Source organism: Oryx dammah, unplaced genomic scaffold (assembly GCF_014754425.2).
Source record: "Oryx dammah isolate SB20612 unplaced genomic scaffold, SCBI_Odam_1.1 HiC_scaffold_5, whole genome shotgun sequence".
In the NCBI taxonomy this organism is placed as follows: Eukaryota; Metazoa; Chordata; class Mammalia; order Artiodactyla; family Bovidae; genus Oryx; species Oryx dammah.
The window spans coordinates 90,368,913-90,389,210 of NW_024070189.1; the positions used below are offsets into that span (position 1 = coordinate 90,368,913).

Genomic DNA, 20,298 nt, shown 5'->3' on the forward strand with positions numbered 1-20,298 from the left:
CGTAATGTCTGTCTTTGTCCCCAGTAATTTCCTTTGCTCTGAAGTCTACTTTATCTGAAATATGTATATGTGAATTGACACACTTAAAAAAAAAAAAAAAAAAGTAAATGAGGAGCTCCCTGGCGGTCCAGCGGTTAAGACTCTTGTTTCTACTGCAGGGGGCCTGGGTTTGATCCCTGGTTAGGGAACTAAGATCCTACAAACCACACAGAATGGCCATAAGTGAATGAATGAATATGCATGGTGTATCTCTACCACTATGGCTGAATTTGGAGTTTCTCATAAACAGTAGTTCAGTTCAGTTCAGTCGCTCAGTCGTGTCTGACTCTTTGCGACCCCATGAATCGCAGCACGCCAGGCCTCCCTGTCCATCACCAACGCCTGGAGTTCACTCAAACTCACGTCCATCGAGTCAGTGATGCCATCCAGCCATCTCATCCTCTGTCGTCCCCTTCTCCTCCTGCCCCCAATCCCTCCCAGCATCAGAGTCTTTTCCAATGAGTCAACTCTTCGCATGAGGTGGCCAAACTACTGGAGTTTCAGCCTCAGCATCAGTCCTTCCAATGAACACCCAGGGCTGATCTGCTTTAGGATGGACTGGTTGGATCTCCTTGCAGTCCAAGGGACTCTCAAGAATCTTCTCCAACACCGCAGTTCAAAAGCATCAGTTCTTCGGTGCTCAGCTTTCTTCACAGTCCAACTCTCACGTCCATACATGACCACTGGAAAAACCATAGCCTTGACTAGATGGACCTTTGTTGGCAAAGTAATGTTTCTGCTTTTGAATATGCTGTTTAGGTTGGTCATAACTTTCCTTCCAAGGAGTAAGTGTCTTCTAATTTCATGGCTGCAGTCACCATCTACAGTGATTTTGGAGCCCCGAAAAATAAAGTCTGACACTGTTTCCACTGTTTCCCCATCTATTTCCCATGAAGTGATGGGACCAGATGCCATGATCTTTTTCTGAATGTTGAGCTTTAAGCCAACTTTTTCACTCTCCACTTTCACTTTCATCAAGAGGCTTTTTAGTTCTTCTTCACTTTCTGCTGTAAGGGCGGTATCATCTGCATATCTGAGGTTATTGATATTTCTCCCGGCAGTCTTGATTCCAGCTTGTGCTTCATCCAGCCCAGCGTTTCTCATGATGTACTTTCCATATAAGTTAAATAAGCAGGGTGACAATATACAGTCTTGACATACTCCTTTTCCTATTTGGAACTAGTCTGTTGTTCCATGTCCAGTTCTAACTTGCTTCCTGACCTGCATATAGGTTTCTCAAGAGGCAGGTCAGATGGTCTGGTATTTCCATCTCTTGAAGAATTTTCCCACAGTTTATTGTGATCCACACAGTCAAAGGCTTTGGCATAGTCAATAAAGCAGAAATAGATATTTTTCTGGAACTCCCTCGCTTTTTTGATGATCCAGCGGATGTTGGCAATTTGATCTCTGGTTCCTCTGCCTTTTCTAAAACCAGCTTGAACATCTGGAAGTTCGTGGTGCACGTATTGCTGAAGCCTGGCTTGGAGAATTTGGGGCATTACTTTACTAGCATGGGAGATGTGTCCAATTGTGTGGTAGTTTGAACATTCTTTGGCATTGCCTTTCTTTGGGATTGGAATGAAAACTGTGCTTTTCCAGTCCTGTGGCCGCTGCTGAGTTTTCCAGATTTGCTGGCATATTGAGTTCAGCGCTTTCACAGCATCATCTTTTAGGATTTGAAACAGCTCAACTGGAATTCCATCACCTCCACTAGCTTTGTTCGTAGTGATGCTTTCTAAGGCCCACTTAACTTCACATTCCAGGATGTCTGGCTCTAGGTGAGTGATCATACCATCATGATTATCTGGGTTGTGAAGATCTTTTTGTACAGTTCTTCTGTGTATTCTTGCCACCTCTTCTTAATATCTTCTGCTTCTGCTAGGTCCATACCATTTCTGTCCTTTATCGAACCTATCTTTGCATAAACAGTATATAGTTGGGTCATTTTTTTTTTAATCCACTTTATCAAGTCTGCATTTTCCTTGGCATGTGTTATGTTTTCTGGCCATTATTTACATATTTTTTAGGCTGCAACACACAGCATGTGGGACCTAGTTCCCCAACTAGGGGTTGAACTCATGCCCCCTGCATTGAAGTTTGGACTCTTTACTGCACCCTCAGGGAAGTCCACCACTTGGCATACATTATTGAACCTTGAACAACTAGGGGGTTAGAGGCACCAACCTCTGTGCAGTTGAGAAGCCAAGCATAACTTACAGTACATCGTCCCATTTCTGTGGTTCCATCGTATCTGTGGTTCCTGCTATGAGGATTCAACCAACTGGGGATTGCATGGTACTGTAGCATTTATTACTGGAAAAAATCCACCAATAACCAGATTCATGAAGTTCCAATTCATGTTGGCCAGGGATCAACAGTGTCTTGCCCATTACACATTTAAGGTGATTATCGGTATGTTAGGGCTTGTGTGCCGCTCCGTCGTGTCCGACTCCGTGGATTGTAGCCTGCCAGGCTCCTCTGTCCATGGGCTTTTCTGGGCAAGAACACTGGAATGGTTGCCGTTTCTTTCTCCAGGGGATCTTCCCCACCCAGGGGTCTCAGCGTGTCCTGCACTGTAGGCGGATTCTTTGCCACTGAGTCATCAGAGCTTGAGCCTGCCATTTTGTTGCTTGTTTTCTGTTTGTTTCCCCATTTTCTTTTTCCTGTGTCTCTTATCCTGCCCTTCCTATAGATTATGTAAGCATGTTTTAGGATTCTGTCTTGATTTATTGATGGTCTTTTGGAATGTATTGCTTTGCAGTTTTCTAAGTGGTTTCTCTGGATTCTGTCATAGAAGCCAGAGATACTAGTATCTCTGTTACCACTTTGAGGGAAGTGTGCAAATCTTTCATGCATTTACATTCCTTTACACTCACTGCGTTGAGTGTCAGACGGTGTCTTGATTTCTGTCATCATATATGACTTAGAAAACGCACAAAGAACATAATCTACGGTACATAGCCATGTTTCTGCCCTTTCTGTTGCCTGTCTTCCTTTTTCCTCCTAGATGCCTTCCTTTGTAATTTTCTATCTACTTGAAGAACTTTCCTTCGTTATTCTATAAAGGAGTATCAGCTAGCAACATTCTTTTAATTTTCCTTCACCTGAGAATGTAACCACCCCATTAAATTGAAGTAATTCCCAAGCATCGAATCATTGTGTCTGTTAATACTTTTGAGTATATTTCTTTAAAATGACTCTTTTACAGAAACAGTTTTAATGCTATTATTACACCAGAAAATTTAATTTCTTAACATCTATCCAGTCATTGTTCTGTCTGCCAGTTGGCCCACATTTAGAAAAAAATAATTTGTTTGTTTAAGCTCTAAGTAATGTCCACAGATTTCAGTTAAGTTGGTAGATCTGTTTCTTTTAAAAATATTTGTATTTGCTTATTTCGTTGGGTGTGCTAGGCCATAGTTGTGGCATGTGAGCTCTTAGTTGCAGCAGGCGGGACCTTTAGTTGCGGCGTGTGGAATCTAGTTCCCTGACCAGGGATGGAACCTGGCCCCCCTGCTGCATTGGGAACTTGGAGTCTTAGCCTCTGGACCACCAGGGAAATCCGCAGTAGATGGTTCAGTCTCCTTTATCTTAGGTTTCCTGTCCTTTTGTTTTTCCCTCCTTTTCCTTGTTTGTTGGGGAGGCTGGGTTGTTTGTCACATAAAATCTGCACAGTCTGGATTCCCCACCAGCATCCTCCTGGTGTCACTTCCTCTGTTCCTCTGTCCCCGCATTCCCCATGAACTGGTGGGTAGATCTGGACATGTGCCATCTAGTCTTGTAGTCACGAGTCACATGCTGCCAAGCGCTTGAAATGTGGCCAGGACTCACTGAGATATGCTGTGAGTGTAAAATATACCCAGGATTTCAAAAACTTGGTGCTGAGAAAGAGTGTAAACTAGCGATTGCTAATCATTCCTTAACATTCATTGCACGTTGAAGTGGTATTTTGTATACATTGGGTTACATTTGTTGTTGTTCAGTTGCTAAGTCATGTCTGCCACTGCATACCAGGCTCCTCTGTCCTTCACTACTGCATACCAGGCTCCTCTGTCCTTCACTGTCTCCTGGGGTTTGCTCAAACTCACGTCGGTTGAGTCAGTGATGCTATCTAACCATCTCATCTTCTGCCCTCTTCTCCTTTTGCCTTTAGTCTTTCCCAGCATCAGGGTCTTTCCCAATGAGTCGGGTCTTTGCATCAGGTGTTCAAAGTATTGGCGCTTCAGCTTCAGCATCGGTCCTTCCAATGAATATTAAGGGTTGATTTCCTTTAGGATTGACTGGTTTGATCTCCTTGCAGTCCAAGGCACTCTCAAGAGTCTCCTCCGACACAATTCAAAAGCATCAATTCTTCAGTGCTCAGCCTTCTTTGTGGTCCAGCTCTCACATTTGTACATGACTATGGGAAAAACCGTCACTTTGACTATATGGACCTCTGTCGGCAAAGTGATGTCTCTGCTTTTAAATACGACGTCTTGGTTTGTCATAGCTTTCCTTCCAAGGAGCACATTCAAACTGATGCCATCTACTTTTTACTATTTAAATGTGGTTCTCGGTGGTGGGATGATCTGATGGAGGCAGTCAGATGGTCTGATGGAAGCAGTGAGATGATCCCTGGGGTCGTTTTAACCTAGAGGAGTTTTTGTAATTTTTTAAAAGTTTTCATATTTTGATCAGAACTTGCTTTATAGTTTTTGCCTATTGAGCCTTGTTTAGTGGGCCTTGCCTCTTAGTGGGCCTCACCTCCCAGAGGTTAAAAATTATTCTCTCAAATGCATCACATAATGAAATTCTGGCTTGTTTGCTGTTTTCACCTTGTTCTTGATTTGGTAGGACTTGAATTTGTGAGGGTGGTAGCTAGGCGAGTTCACAGGGCCCTGTGAAAGCCTCTTCTCCAATATAATTAGAATCAGAGCCGTTCGTGGGCTCTGAGAAGACATCCAAGTGGCCGAGTCTTTTGGGGACTTCGGTGGGACCAGCCTGCTGGTCGTCCTAACAGATCCATTCTCTCGTAGGGGTGATTCTCTCAACGACTGTCGGATTGTCTTCGTGGACGAAGTTTTCAAGATCGAGCGTCCGGGCGAGGGGAACCCCATGGTGGAAAACCCGATGAGAAGTGAGTTCTGATCCAGCCCCTCTGTGCTTGGTTGAGGGTTGGTGTAGGGGTGGGAGTCATGCCTGAGCTGACACCCCAGCCCACATCCAGGGAAGAGCAGGCCCTCCCGCAAACACTGTAAAGCCCCTCCGTGCTGGGTGTGTGATGGGGTGTTGGGCGGGGGGAGGGGTGTTCCAGAGCTGGTCCCATCCCCTGCTTCCCGGGAGGCAGGGAAGAGCGGGCCTTCCCGCAAACACTGTAAAGCCCCTCCATGCTGCGTGTGTGATGAGGTGTGTATGTGGGGAGGGGCGCTCCAGAGCTGGTCCCATCCCCTGCTTCCCGGGAGGCAGGGAAGAGCAGGCCTTCCTGCAAACACTGTAAAGCTCCTCCGTGCTGCGTGTGTGATGGGATGTTGGGGGGGGGAGGGGTGCTCCAGAGCTGGTCCCATCCCCTGCTTCCCGGGATGCAGGGAAGAGCAGGCCCGCCCGCAAACACTGTAAAGCCCCTCCGTGCTGCGTGTGTGATGGGGTGTGTGGGGGGGGAGGGGCGCTCCAGAGCTGGTCCCATCCCCTGCTTCCCAGGATGCAGGGAAGAGCGGGCCTTCCCGTAAGCACTGTAAAGCCCCTCCGTGCTGCGTGTGTGATGGGGTGTGTGTGTGGGGAGGGGCGCTCCAGAGCTGGTCCCATCCCCTGCTTCCCGGGATGCAGGGAAGAGCGGGCCCTCCCGCAAGCACTGTAAAGCCCCTCCGTGCTGCGTGTGTGATGGGGTGTGTGTGTGGGGAGGGGCGCTCCAGAGCTGGTCCCATCGCCTGCTTCCCGGGATGCAGGGAAGAGCGGGCCCTCCTGCAAGCACTGTAAGGACGATGAGCGGAAGCCGTGCCGTATCTGTGCCTGCCACGTGTGTGGGGGCAAGCAGGACCCTGACAAGCAGCTGATGTGCGACGAGTGCGACATGGCCTTCCACATCTACTGCCTGCGCCCACCGCTCAGCAGCGTGCCCCCTGAGGAGGAGTGGTGAGTGCCCCTGGGTGGCCGAGGCGACGGAGATGTGGGATCCTTCCCATGTGGCCCGGCCCTGGCTCACTGCGGGGAGGGAGGCACTGTGGGCCGGAGGTGGGAGCGGGCGTCTCAGGCCTGGAGTGGGAGAGTCATGATGCGCAGCTCTGGTGTGAGAGCCAGGGAGTGGCTGTTGTTTGCCCCACCCCTGCCCTCCTGGTGGAGACAGGGAACTGAGTCCTTGGCAGTGAGTAGGTGCCGTTGAACCGCCCTTCGTGTTGGCTGCATGGGGGGCTGGTCTTGGCTTCACCATGGGGGCCACTGCTGTTACCAGTGGGAGGGGTCAGCGTCTGCTGCCCACCAAGGGGGCCACTCGCCCCATGTGGCCACCGAGCTCTTCCGATGTAGCCCGTGGGACCGAGGGAGTGGATTTCTTATGTTGAATTCGTGAATTTAAGTTGAAACCGTTCACCGCCTCCCCACTTCTGTGCAGTCTTGGCTGTGCAGGAAGGCAGGGGGCTGGGCATGCAGCCTCAGGCAGGGGGTGATGTCCTTATGGTCACAGGTACTGCCCCGACTGCCGGATTGACTCCAGCGAGGTGGTGCAGGCAGGCGAGAAGCTAAAGGAGAGTAAAAAGAAGGCAAAGATGGCGTCGGCCACATCGTCCTCGCAGCGGGACTGGGGCAAGGTGAGGGGGCCCTGGGCTCCTGGAGGGCCCTTCTGCCCTCTGCCCTCCCGTGGCCACTCACACTGCTCTCCCCTCTGTTTCGCAATGGACAGGGCATGGCGTGCGTGGGCCGCACCAAGGAGTGCACCATCGTGCCGTCCAACCACTTTGGCCCCATCCCGGGCATCCCCGTGGGCACCATGTGGAGGTTCCGAGTCCAGGTACGTGTGGATGTCAGGCTCTGTGGCTCAGCCAGCGGGCGCTGGCCTTCCAGCAGCCCCTCTGCCGGGGAGGGCCGCCCCAAGGGCAGGAGGCTAGGCTGGGATTCACACCAGCTCCTTCCCTGGTATGGCTTGGACTCTGGCCTTCAGGGGCTGAAGGTTCTCTTAACAGGACTGATGCGTTTGGATCGAAGGGTCAGACTCTGGCTCTAAAGGCAGGAGTGAGGGCATTTGAGCTTATCTGTAGTGTCTGGTCCACGGGGTGCCACTTATCTCTCTGTGGGTTCACAGGTCAGCGAGTCGGGGGTCCATCGACCTCACGTGGCGGGTATCCATGGCCGGAGCAATCATGGGGCCTACTCCTTGGTCCTGGCTGGAGGGTATGAGGACGATGTGGTGAGTGTGGGGAGCTGGTTTCATCTGTGTGTAACTGTGGCAAATGCACGTAACAGGAAACTTAACCATCGTAACTGTTTTTAAGTGAACCACTCAGTGGCATTAAGCATATTGACACTGTCATGCGACTGTCACTACCGTCCATCCACAGAAACTTTCCCATCTTTCGAAGCCAAGACTCTGTCCCTGCTAAACACTTGAGTCCCCATCCCCTCCCCCAGCTTCGGACCTCTGCCAGCTGCTTTCTGTGTCTGTAGATCTGACATATATTTATCCTTCTGTGTCTGGCTTATCTCCCTGAGCATCTTGTCCTTAAGAGTTCATCCACGCTGTAACAGGTGACAGTATCTCCTTCCTTTTTTTAAGACTGGGTAATACTCCGATGTGTGGCTGGACCGCATTTTGTTTATCCAGTCACGCATCCGTGGATGCCTGGGTTGTCTCCACATTCTAGCCACTATGAATAATGCTGCTATGAACCTGGGTCTGCATCTCTTCATGTCCCTGTTTTCAGTTCTTTTGGGCATAAACTCAGAAATGGGATTGCTAGCCTACAGTGATTCCGTTTTTAATTTGTGAGGAACGTCCATACCATTTTTCACAGCAGCCATGCCAGTTTCCATCCTCACCAGCTACACATAGGTTTTCAGTCTCACCACATCCTCACCTGCTCTTGGTGTTATCTGTTTCTTTGGTCGCTGGTCCTGACGCCTTGGTTCTTTGGCAGCTGGCATCCTCATAGGCATGCATGGCTTCGTTTTGAGGATGTCTCCTTTCCCGTGCATGCAGGGTTTAGCCTGCCCTCTGTGTCGTTTTTAGGACCATGGGAACTCGTTCACATACACAGGTAGCGGCGGACGAGACCTTTCCGGAAACAAGCGGACTGCGGAACAGTCTTGTGATCAGAAACTCACCAACACCAACAGGTTTGCGGAGCAGAGTGTTACTGTTTCTCAAGTGCACATCTGCCTCGTGCTTGGCTGGCTGCACAGGGGAGGGGCTGTGGTTGGAGGCATTACATGCAGGAAGCCAGATCCCCATTAAGAGTGTGGTGGTGGGATCTTCCTATCAGTCCAGTGTTAAGACTGCCCTCCCACTGCAGGGCCCTCGAGTTTCATCCCTGGTCGGGGAACTAAGATCCCACATGCCACATATCATGGCCAAAAACCAACGTGGTGGTGCATAGGGTCCATCTCTTCCCTGCTCTGTCCACCTGTGAGTCAGTTAGTCACAGCGAAGCAAACTTTCCCACAGAAGGCCAGATAATAAACATATTTGGCTCTGCATGCTCTCTGTGGCAGCCATTCAACTCTGCTCTTATAGCACATAAGCAGCCACAGAGCCCACGGAAGAGGGTATGCATGGCTCTGTTCCAATAAAACTTTATTTGCAACATCAGTACGTGGGCAGGAGTTTCCTGAGCCCCGATTACAGGATGGGGTAAAGCATAAACATAGAGCACAAATGAAAAGATAGAGATCTGATAACCTTTAAATATTATAAATCACACAAAAGCCTTCAGTGTGCAGAAAAGGCAGGTGACTCTTAGGGGAAAAGTCTGCCATAAACAGGATACCTGACGGTTACACCTTTCTATGTAAAGAGCTGTTGCAAATCAACAAGAAAAACTAACAGAATAAAGCAAATGATGTGCAAATCATTCCACAATGTAATGAGATCCCCAGTGACCATGAAAATTTATTTATCTTTAGTGAGCAAAGAAATACACATTGAAGCAATGATGAGTTCCTATTTATTTATCCTGTAAAGCTGCCCAGGTTCTCCAGTGTTGAGAAAGGCCAAGGCATAGGCTAGCATTCCATTGTTAGTAGAAATTTAAATTGATATTTCTTGCTTTCCAGAAAACTCTTTGCCTAAATAATCTTTGTTTTAAAAAGGAGGGCAGCTGAGCTGACCTCTCACGCCCCAGCTCCCAGGCCTCTGTGTCCTCCGTTGGGACACGCCTGTTGGCCTGGCCCACATTTGTGGGTTTTTTTTTCCCAGTTTGGCTGTGCTGGGTCTTTAGTTGTGGCATGGGAAATGTGTGTTTTATTGTCTGTTTTTAATTTGAGGCATGTGAACTCTTAGTTACGGCATGTGGGATCTAGTTCCCTGAACAGTGAGAGTGTGGAGTTCTAACCACTGGACCACCAGGGAAGTCCCTCAGTGTTCCTTTCCTTACAAGGTCATTGGATTCAGGGCCTACCCTAGTCCTTTCTGACTGCTGCCAAACTTGACTCCATCCGCAAGCACCCTCTTTCAAAAGAAGGTCACACATTCATGTGATTGGGAGCTTGGGATGCAATCAGCCCCCTCTCTCAGGGGGACACTGTCCAGAGCATGGGCTCGCCTTGCCCTGCAGGGCTCTGGCTCTCAACTGCTTTGCCCCCATCAACGACCTCAAAGGGGCTGAGGCCAAGGACTGGCGGTCAGGGAAGCCAGTCCGTGTGGTGCGGAACGTCAAGGGCCGCAAGCACAGCAAGTACGCGCCCATCGAGGGCAACCGGTACGACGGCATCTATAAGGTGAGCAGGGCCCCTGTGGTTGCACCCGCCTGCCCCCCACCATGCTAGCATGATCCCCTCTGACCCCCACTCCACTCCCTCCATAGGTTGTCAGGTACTGGCCCGAGAAGGGCAAGTCCGGCTTCCTGGTGTGGCGCTTCCTCCTACGTCGAGATGACGTGGAGCCGGGACCCTGGACCAAGGAGGGCAAGGACCGGATCAAGAAGCTGGGGCTGACCATGCAGGTGCGTCCAGGCCAGCACTCGCGGTCAGACCAGAGCCAGCCGGGGGCCCGGGCAGGGAGCGTCTGGCCGGCAGGGCCATGCTCTCCGGGGTTTCTCTCATCCTGGATGATTTCCAGGTTGCGAACGGGTGGTATCTCCCTGGCTTTCCCCTCCTCGTCCTTCAACCAGAGGATGTTGAGGGGGTGGTGGCTCAGGTGTGCACGCGGCTTTGCCTTTTTTTTTTTTTCCTTAAATAATGTTTTTAAAGATTCATTCATTTATTATCTTTTGGCTGTGCTGGGTCTTCGTTGCTGCACTCAGGCTTTCTCTAGTTGCAGCAAGTGGGGGCTACTCTTCTCTCTGATGCCTGGGCTGCTCACTGCGGTGGCTTCTCTTGTTGCGGAGCACGGGCTTTAGGGCATTGGGACTTCAGTACTTGCAGCTCCCAGAGTCTGGAGCACAGGCTCAATAGCTATTGTGCATGGACTATTGCTCTGCAGCACACGGGATCTTCCTGGACCAGGGATTAAACTGGTGTTCCCTGTCTTGGCACCCGAATTCTTAACCACTGGACCAGTGGGGAAGCCCCAAGGCTTTGCTTTTGTGGTTAGAACTAAGAGCTGGGCTTCCTCATTGGTGCTGTGTTAGAGGCGCTAACCCGAAATCAATCTGGAGTCTGATCTCTTTTCTTGGCCAGTCCCCTCCCCCTTCTCTTCTCCTCTCCTCTTCCATCTCTCTCTCTCTATTTTTTTGACTGCACCATGTGGCATGTGGGATCTCTTAGTTCCCTGACCAGGTATGGAACCCTGCAGTGGAAGCAGAGTCCTAACCACTGGACCACCAGGGAAGTCCCCGTCTTTCTTCTTCTTCTCTATCACCCCTTCCTAACCCCAAAGCTGACGAACCAACACAATTGGTCTAAATATATTAATATTAATAGGTAGCACCTGTGTGCTAAGTCACTTTAGTCATGCCCGACTCTGCGACCCCATGGACTGTAGCCCCCCAGGCTCCTCTGTCCATGGGATTCTCCAGGCAAGACTACTGGAGTGGGTTGCCATGCGCTCCTCCAGGGGATCTTCCAACCCAGAGTGGAACCCAGGTCTCTTACGTCTGCTGTGTTGGCAGGTGTGTTCTTAACCACTAGCACCGCCTGGGAAGCCCATAGTAGATGGAGAGAACTCTAAATGTAAAGATAAGGTGGATCGCTCCCCTGGACCAACTGCTCACCTCCATGGCTGCAGAATCTTCCTTTTCCAACAGTTTACCCCGTGCCTGGGGAACACTGCCTTTTTGCACTATAATTATGGTGTTTTCTGTTCCTCACGGTGAGCGGCTTTACAACTGATATGTCGTAGTGGGGCTATTTCAGGAATCTTAATTGCTGTTGAGAGTCTGATAGCGCCTGCCCTCTGGGGGAGCCACAGAGAGTTGTCTTTTGAAGCAGTGTTTATACCGCAGGGAATTCAGAAGCTGAGGAACTGAGGAGGCAAACAGCTGAGGGTCAGGAACTGTTCAGTGGGAGGAAGATTTTTATTTAGGACTTAAGTCTTCACTGTACGTTCACATTGCTAGAAAAGCTTGAGGATTTGTTGATGGAACTTTGTGGAGAATTGGATGTGATTGTAGGTGCCTTAGAGATGGGGTTCTAGGGGCTTCCCTGGCGATCCAGAGGTTACGATTCCGAGCTTCCACTGCAAGGGGTGTGAGTTCAATCCTTGGTCAGGGAACTTAGATCCCACATGCCTCTCAGGCCAAACTGAAACAAACAAAAAGGAAGTGGGGTTCTAATAAAGCCTTCTGGGGCTTGGAGGAACGCAAGACCCATCAGAATAGGGTCTTGGAGCTAAGGCCTGGGGCTGGCGGTTAATAAATGAGATCATCTTGGGAGCCAGCCATGCCCATCATCCCCACGGGGGTTGGGCTGGCTCTTGGCAGCACAGAGCCTGAAATTCTTACTGCCTGGCCCCTGGCTGGAAAAGGTTTGCCTACTTCTTCTCTTAGAAATGGAAAACTGATAAGACCGTCTTGGGGGAGTTCCCTGGTAGTTCAGTGGTTAACATTCTGAGCTCTCACAGCTGAGGGCCCTAGTTTAATCCCTGGTCAGGGAACTAAGATCCCACAAGCCTTGGGGTATGCAGCAAAATAAATAAATTAATAAAGGCTATCTTAATTCCCCAGCATTTCAGTGGTTAGGACTCAGGGCTTTCACTGCTGAGGCCTTGGGTTTAGTCCGTGGTTGGGAAACTTTAAAATCCGCCATGATGTGTGGGTTTACAGCCTAAACAACAACAGCAACAACACAAGACTTGTCTTTTTTGCTGCCTCTAATGTGGGGATCTCACTCTGCCTCCTCCCCTGCCACCCCCACCCCGAGGCGCAGGCTGTGTGTCTCTGTGTTTGCCACCGTGAGTCTCTGTGCTCAGTCGCTGCTCCAGAGTTGGGTCAGTGGAGACCTCTGGGTTGAGGCTGAGTGAGCACGGAGTCTGTCTCTGGGGCTGGACTGAGGAGAGGTGACCAGCCTGTCTTCTCCCACTTGCAGTACCCAGAGGGCTACCTGGAGGCCCTGGCCAGAAAGGAGAAGGAGAACAGCAAGCAGGCAGCCCTGGACAAGGAGGAGGAGGACGGGGAGGAGGGCTTCACATCCCCCAGGAAGGGCAAGCGGAAGAGCAAGTCGGCCGGTGGGTGTTTCTGCAGCCACCCTCCTGCCCAGGGGCGGGGGGCCCCCTCCACTCTCCATCCTCACCCTGCCCCCGGCTCTGCCCCAGGAGGTGATGGGTCTTCGCAAGGGACGCCTAAGAAGACCAAGGTGGAACCCTACAGCCTCACCACCCAGCAGAGCAGCCTCATCAAGGAGGACAAGAGCAACATGAAGCTGTGGACCGAGATCCTGAAGTCGCTTAAGGACGGGCCGGTGAGCTCTCCTGCCTGGCCGGGGCCTCTCCTCTTCATTGTCATAAGATGGAGATGACGTGAAATTGACCATCTTCATTCTTTAAACTGCGCAGCTCGGTGGCATTGAGCACATTCACATTGTGGTGTAACTATTGCCGCCATCGTCTCCAGAGCTTTCTCTTCTCCCTAGAGCGAAACTGTCCCCGTGAAACGCTGACTCCCCATCCTCTCCCCCAGGCCCTGGCCCCACCATCTCCTTCCTGTCTGTGGATCTGACTCCTCCAGGGACCTCCTGTGAGTGGGATCAGACAGTGTGTGTCCTTCTGGGTCTGGCTTCTCTCTCTGAGCATCACGTTCTCAAGGTCCATCCATGTTGGAACCCTCCTTCCTTTCTAAGGCTGAGTAATATTCCACCACATGAATGGAATTTGCTTACCCGTCGTCTCTCATTAAACACTTGGGGTGCTTCTGGCCTTGGCTGTTGTGGAGGGGCTGCTGTGAACATGGGTAGGCACGTGACTCTAGGACCCTGCCTTCAGTTCTGTTGGGTATAAACCTAGAAGTAGCATTGCTGGATCCTAGGGTCATTCTGTTTTCAAATTTCCCAGAAACCGCCAAACCAGGTCCATTTTTTTCTTTTTTGTTTTGGTCCTCCTGCCTTGGTGGGTAGAGTGACATTGATGGGTCACTGCAGGCAAGTGTCTTGGCCTTGGTGTCCTCTGTCCTTGCCTGGTGGGGACCACTTCTCCTTGGCTCATAGTCAGGATCAAACCCAAACCCTCCTGAGCCCTGGGCCAGCTGCCTGTTACTGCTGACATCCTCTGCTTCTGGTCTCTTCCTCCCTGTCATCCTGTCTCACAGCCTTCTCTCTCATGGGTTTCTCTGCCCAGAGTACCTTCCCCCACAGACTTCCTGGCTCAACCTCTTTCCTATGTGAAATCACTGTGGCTGCCCTAACAAATGAGCCTTTAGGGGTAAAGCCCAGGCCTGGGCAAGTCTGGTCCCTCTGGAGGCTCCTGGGGAGTTTCGACTCCTGACTCTTCCAGCTTCTAGAGTCGCTGCATTTCTGGTTCGTGGCCCCTCCCTCCATGCTCAAGCCAGCAGCTCAGCATCTTCTGTCTCTCTGCGTCTGACCCTCCCCTTTCTTCTTATAAGGAGCCTGTGATGACACTGGGACCCCTGGGAATCTCAGGGGCCTTAACTTAATCCCTCTTGCCAAGTCCCCTCTGCTGTGTGTGGTGGGTGACAGGTCCACAGGTCCCAGGATCCAGACAGGAGGTCTCAGGAGGCCTGGGCTCAGGAGGCTCAGGCCTTCAGGTCTCTCTGTTGGCAGGCCAGCTTCTCCGTGGAGGGCTCTCGGTGCCCCCCGCCCTGTCCTTCCAGGGTAGCCTGTCTCGCTCCCTGCTGTCCCCCAGCACTGCTGTGCTTCTGTCTTCACCTGCCTATCCTCGGTCTCCCCCGCTGGGCCCCAGGCTCCAAGAAAGCAGGTGTTTCTCCATTTTGCCCCCTGCTGGACCTGGGTGTCTGAGCGGCGGGCAGGTGGCGCTGCATGTTGCAGGACTGGGCTCTGCACCGAGACAGGCACTGACGGAGCGTGGTCTTGACCTCGAGCCTGCATGTGCTCGCCCGGCTCCAGGGCCCCTGTCTTCTGGTCCTCAGACAGGGTCACAGCGACTCTTGTCCTCCCAGGGCAGGGGCAGGAAGATGAGATTCAGGACCTGGGGGCGGGGGCCGAGCGGGGCATCTGGAGGCCTGTCATGCTCCTTCGTTCTGGGGAACCGAGCCTTTGCCGCACTCACACACCTGCTCTCCCGCTTTCAGAAATTCCTGAGCAAAGTGGAGGAGACGTTCCAGTGCATTTGCTGCCAGGAGCTGGTGTTCCGCCCGATCACGACCGTGTGCCAGCATAACGTGTGCAAGGTGAGGGGGCGCCGCGGGAGCCGCAGGGGGTCCCAAGGTGCTCTGACCCCTGCCGGCACCCTGTGATTGCCGGCTTCACTCGGACCTCCTGCCCTTTGCCCTTCCGGGGCCTCAGGGTCTGTTTCCCGGGCTGCCTGGGTTACAGTTGCTCTCCCCTCCCCCACCAGCTTTCAGCTCTCCCCTCCCCCACCAGCTTTCATCACAGTTGCCCATTGCCCCGCCACCACCCTGCGCCTCCAGCCACACTGGCCTTCTGCTGGGCCCTCAACAGGCCGGTGCGTGCCTACCTTCCTTGGGGGTCACACACTGGTTTTCTCCAGCATCTTCCCACCTGGGGGTTCAGGGTGGGAGAGGATGGGCTGCTGTCCTGCTCCTGCCATCTAATCATTCTAAATGATTTAAGTGGGCCTCAGGTAGGGCTGGAGAGGCACGAGGCCCTTATCACCTAGAGGAGCCGGGCGGAAGGCTTCCTGGAGGATGAGGTGGCACTAACCTGCCCCCTGAGAGGGGCCTTGGGGCAGCACCCCGGCACGTGGGAGTAGCCAGGGCCTATCAGGGAATGAGAGCTGGTGAGTAGGGCTGGAGCCTCCAGCCAGTGGTCAGTCCTAGGAGGGAAGCGGTCTCCAGTCTGATGCTTTTGAAAGAGATTGGGAGAGGCTGAGATGGGTCCCAGACCAGGGTCTCTCCCCGCTTTGGGGCTGGATCGTTCTCTATCGAGAGGGTGTCCTGGGAGCTGAGCAGCATCCCTGGCCCCACCTACTTGGTCCCAGGAGTCCCCTGAGTTGGGAAGCACTGGGCTGCATGCACGGCATCCTTGCCATGCCTTCTGGCCAGAGTCAGTCTGTAAGAATTTACAGGCAGTGCAGGCAGGCAGCTCAGAAGGGACTGTCCCTGCCACCTGCTCACTCTAGGTCACTCAGCTGTGTCCAGGGCATTGGGTCAGTTGTCAGACCAGGGGAGGGACCCTGAGAATGTGGAGCACTTAGGCAGTGCTCATGTGGCCTGATGGAGGCTGGGAAAGATAACCCCCGGTGCCCCAGGCCACGTGGGGCCCAAGTTCAGAGGCTTGGCGGAGTGGCATAGAGAGCACATCTTTGGGATCAGCTGCCTGGGTTTGACCTCCAACTCTCTCCTTTCTGGCTGTGTGACTCTAAAAAGCCCCATAACCAGATCTTTCCCATCTTCTCAAACTGAAACCCTGTCTCCGTTAAACACTGACTCCTAGCCCCTGACCCCACCCTCTACTGATACTTACTGTCTCTGTGGATCTGACTCCTCCAGGGAACTCCTGTGAGTGGCATCAGACAAGGTGTGTCCTCCTGGGTCTGGCTTCTCTCCTGAAGCATCAGGTTCAGGGCTTGCCCATGTGGTCCCGTGGGTGTCGCCTTCCGTGTGAAGGCTGAGTCGCCGTGCAGCATGCAGATGGCCCACGCTGTGTTGATCCATCATCTGTGAGTGAGCTCTAGGTGTTTCCACCTCTTGGCCACCGTGCAGCTCGAAGTGGTCCAGCACCTGATTTTGAAGCCGAGTCAGCACATTGAGTACAAAGTACTATCTCTTGTGTCTGCGATCAGCTATAGACTTTATACTGGAAGAGAATGCAGGGATTTTTAAATATAGGAAGCAAAAGCCACTGCCCTTCTCCAGTGGCAGCAGGTTTTCACCTGCTTGGCGTTGCCCCTCACGCAGCTGCCTTGTGCCATCCTTCAGGTGTGCATACGTGTGCAGGTGTCTGTGCCCCTGTGGGCATCATCTCAGGCCTGTTCCCCTCATGGGGAGGTCAGCTCTCCAGGGCTCCTCAGGCTTGCAGCTCAGTCTCCACCTGACTCTTCCTTCACACACTGCCCCCCGCATTGTTTGGCTGACAGCTGGGTTCGAACCCAGAAGTCTGGCTCAGAATCCAAACTCCATCCTTCCCCCCTTTTCCTTCTGTCTTCTCACTGACACATCTTTATTGAGCCTGTGCTCCGTGCTAGGTCCTGTGCTTTGTGCTAGGTCCTGTGCTTGGCATGGGGAACATCAGGGAGACACAACCCCTGATCGTGCAGAGCGTCTGCTCTGTTAACACACAAGCACATCAGTCCATCAGACAGTTCCAGAAGGAGGAAGATGCTGTTTTGAAAGCAGACGGGGTGTGGTGAGGCGGGGCCATCCTGATGTTCCAGGGCGCCTTGAGGAAGGGTCCTCTGAGCAGGGGACTCCAGCACCAGTGACGAGAGAGCCGGGGTAGACCTGTCAGGTGGTGTGACCTTCAGGTGCAGGAGCCTGGCAGCGGGATGACCTGGGAGTCTCTTTTGTTTTTTTTTTGGCCACAGTGATTGATCAGCTTGTAGGATCTAAGCTCCCTGACCAGAGATCGAACATGGGCCCTTGGGAGTGAGAGGGCAGAGTCCTGACCACTGGACCACTGGGAAGTTCGACCTTGGTGTCTTTGATGAGCCTGGGGCAGCCATGGGCTGCCAGCAGTAGAAAATGAGACTGAGGGTCAGGAGGGTCCTCTGGGTGCCTGGTGGTGCCCCAGGGGACCATGGGTGGCCAGGATCACCTCTCACCCGCCCCACTCTCCCACAGGACTGCCTGGACAGGTCCTTCAAGGCCCAGGTGTTCAGCTGCCCAGCCTGTCGCTATGACCTGGGCCGGAGCTACACCATGACCGTGAACCAGCCGCTGCAGGCCGTCCTCACCCAGCTCTTCCCCGGCTATGGCAGCGGGCGGTGATCTTCAAGCACTTCTCGCCAAGTATTTAAAAAAAAAAAAAAAACACGTTATCAGAGGGGTCCGTGGCCCCCATTTCGTTTTTAGTGGGCTTAACTTAAACATGTAGTTTTTTCCTCCACTCCCTAAAACTGCCTTGTCTTCCCATTTTTTTTAAAAAAATCTATGAATTTTTTCAGGAATTTGTATTATGGCTCAAAGGAAGGAACAAAGTTGGACTTCTCAGTGTTTTTATTTTGGTTTTTAACAAAAAGCCTGCAATTTTATCAGCAAAAAAAAAAAAAAAACCTAAAACAGTTTTTCAAAAAATGGTTTTTCTTCTGAGGATGGGATTAGAAACGAGTTGGTGTGAAGGCTGCTTAAGTTCCCAGGGTTGAGTTCTCAGCCATCCCCGCCACTGACTCGCAAGAAGGCACCGGGCTGCCTAGAACAATCTTTTCAAGGTTGGTAGGTCGGACCCCCAGAGGTGAAGTTCCATCGCCTAAGACCCAGCAAGGCTGTGGTCCTGGGTGTCACCACACCCAGGTGTTGGCCCCACATCACCAGCAGGAAACTGTTCCAAGGAAAAGCGGAGAAGTCCCGCTGGGGCCAGTTGAAACCCTCACCTCCAAGCCATCCCCCACCGGGCTGCCTCCGCATTCCCACCGCACACAGAGGCCACGGGCCACCCGAGCAGAAACCTGGGGCCACACCGAAGCTACCTCCACCGGACCCTCCCCTCCGTGGGGGCCGACGCTCGGCCCAGTGCCGTCCCAACCTGACGCCACGGAAGCCACGCCCGGGGCCATGTTCAAGTGCCTTTGGTCCCTCCTTCCTTTTCAACCCGGGGCTCTTTCTCAGCACTGAATTACTGACACTGCCAACCGGATTCTTAAACTGGGGTCCTCTAGTGCTTCCCTGGGGACCCCAGGTGAGCAAGTGGGGACAATCAGGGTTTTGTGGATCCTCGAAATTGAATTTTCAACTCACCAATTGGGAATTACAAGAGGGAAACCTTTTAAAATGAATAAACACCTTTTCCAAATGAAATTATTATTTTTTTTTGTAGTTACTGTATATGTACCAAGGAAGCTAATAACTTTAGGGTTTGGTTGTGTTTTTTTTTTGGTCAGGGGGGAGTTTTGTATTTGGGGAATGATTCGTTAATGTTTCTAACTTTACCAAAGTTTGCAGCTTATACCTCAACAGAACAGGGATATTTTTAAGTCACATAACTGCAGACAAACTGGAGCAATACTGTTTTAAAAGTTTCTCTTTTTTTTCTTCATTATTAGGTGGTTTAATATATTAGGAATAAACACCGAAATCCTGTGTAGGCTTTTTTTGTTTTTTTTTACAAAGTTCAATATTCTCTGTCCAGGTTTTAGATTCTCAGAATAAATGCCTTTTACAGATGCATTTGGTGGTGTCTTTTGTCTGCAAATTGCCCTGTAGCCTACTAGGCACTTCTGTAACTTGTAACATGTTTTCTCTATCCAGAAAAACCCAGGATGCTAGACAAGTAGCATCATTTCCACTTTGCAGGTACGAAAACAGGCCCAGAAGATCCAAGTGACGGGCAGTGATCCAGAGGGGCCAAACTGGGCCTTCCAGCTTGGAACCAGAGGTCACTTAGTGTCACTAAGGGGGGTGGCACTGTCCCCATTGACACTTGAAGAAACAGAGGCTGTCATGGGACCCCCACGAGAAGACTGGCTCTGCCTTAACTGGGCGTCAGCAGCCTGGACCATCAGCTAGGGAACTGCTTTACCCTGGGGGGCCCTCTGCAGGCCTGGGGGGATGGGTGCACGTGTGGCGTGGAGACAGATGACCTGAAACGCTGTTTCCAGTGGGAGTCAAGAGTCCAAGGATGAGGCACATTTTGCAGGTTTTCTCCTGTTTTTGGCTGTGCCTTCATGGCTTGGCTTGCAGGATCTTAGTTCCCCCACCAGAGATTGAATCCATGCCCCCTGCAATGGAAGGATGGAATCTTAACCACTGGACCAGAGAATTCCCCAACAATGAGGCAAGTTTAACAGTTCTAGGGAAGTTAACAGTGGTGAGTTCTGCAGATGCCAACCTACCAGTGACACCTTGTGCTGATAGTTCTATAAATTCTGTGGGTGGATATAAGAAATAAAGCTCTTCCTCTTCAGGACCTTCAAGTGTGTCCTTGAAAACATCATGCTAAGTAAAACTAGTGCTAGTGGTGCTCAGCAATGTCCAACTCTTTGTGACCCCATGGATTATAGTCCCTCAGGCTCTTCTGTCCACAGACTTCTTCAGGCCAGAATACTGGAATCAGTTGCCATGTCCTCCAGGGGATCTCGTTACAAAAGATCATGTATTTTCTCATATGAAATGCCAAACCCAAGAATCTATAGAGACAGAAGGCAGGTTCGTGTAGTGATGACAGGATACGGTGAGGGATGGAGGAGGTGGGGAGCTAAAGGGTGCAGGGTTCTTTTGCAGGTGATAAAAATGTCCTAAATTTGGTGATTGCAATACCTGTAAATGCATTAGAATCCTTTGAATTGTGTGGTATGTGAGTTATATCTCAAGTCAAAGTGTGAACATGAAATAAAAATAACAAAGAGGCCCTCCTATGAGGAGCCAAGAAATAATGTCCCCAAGTGGGCTTATGTGT

At 51.6% G+C, this 20,298-nt stretch overlaps 1 protein-coding gene across 2 annotated transcripts in view; it reads left to right on the top strand.

The window, feature by feature from the left end:
- The window catches only part of UHRF1 (ubiquitin like with PHD and ring finger domains 1), a 35,884-nt gene extending 16,814 nt beyond the window's left edge, over positions 1 to 19,070 (top strand). For both annotated transcript variants that reach the window (XM_040242031.1, XM_040242032.1), the window contains exons 6-17: positions 5,055 to 5,155; positions 5,961 to 6,147; positions 6,695 to 6,818; positions 6,911 to 7,018; positions 7,310 to 7,414; positions 8,234 to 8,340; positions 9,777 to 9,939; positions 10,026 to 10,163; positions 12,685 to 12,823; positions 12,911 to 13,056; positions 14,859 to 14,957; positions 17,529 to 19,070. In XM_040242031.1, coding sequence (XP_040097965.1) covers positions 5,055 to 5,155; positions 5,961 to 6,147; positions 6,695 to 6,818; positions 6,911 to 7,018; positions 7,310 to 7,414; positions 8,234 to 8,340; positions 9,777 to 9,939; positions 10,026 to 10,163; positions 12,685 to 12,823; positions 12,911 to 13,056; positions 14,859 to 14,957; positions 17,529 to 17,675 — 1,564 coding nt within the window. In that variant the 3' untranslated portion in view covers positions 17,676 to 19,070. The remainder of the gene's footprint in view (positions 1 to 5,054; positions 5,156 to 5,960; positions 6,148 to 6,694; positions 6,819 to 6,910; positions 7,019 to 7,309; positions 7,415 to 8,233; positions 8,341 to 9,776; positions 9,940 to 10,025; positions 10,164 to 12,684; positions 12,824 to 12,910; positions 13,057 to 14,858; positions 14,958 to 17,528) is intronic.
- Positions 19,071 to 20,298: the final 1,228 nt, after the last annotated feature.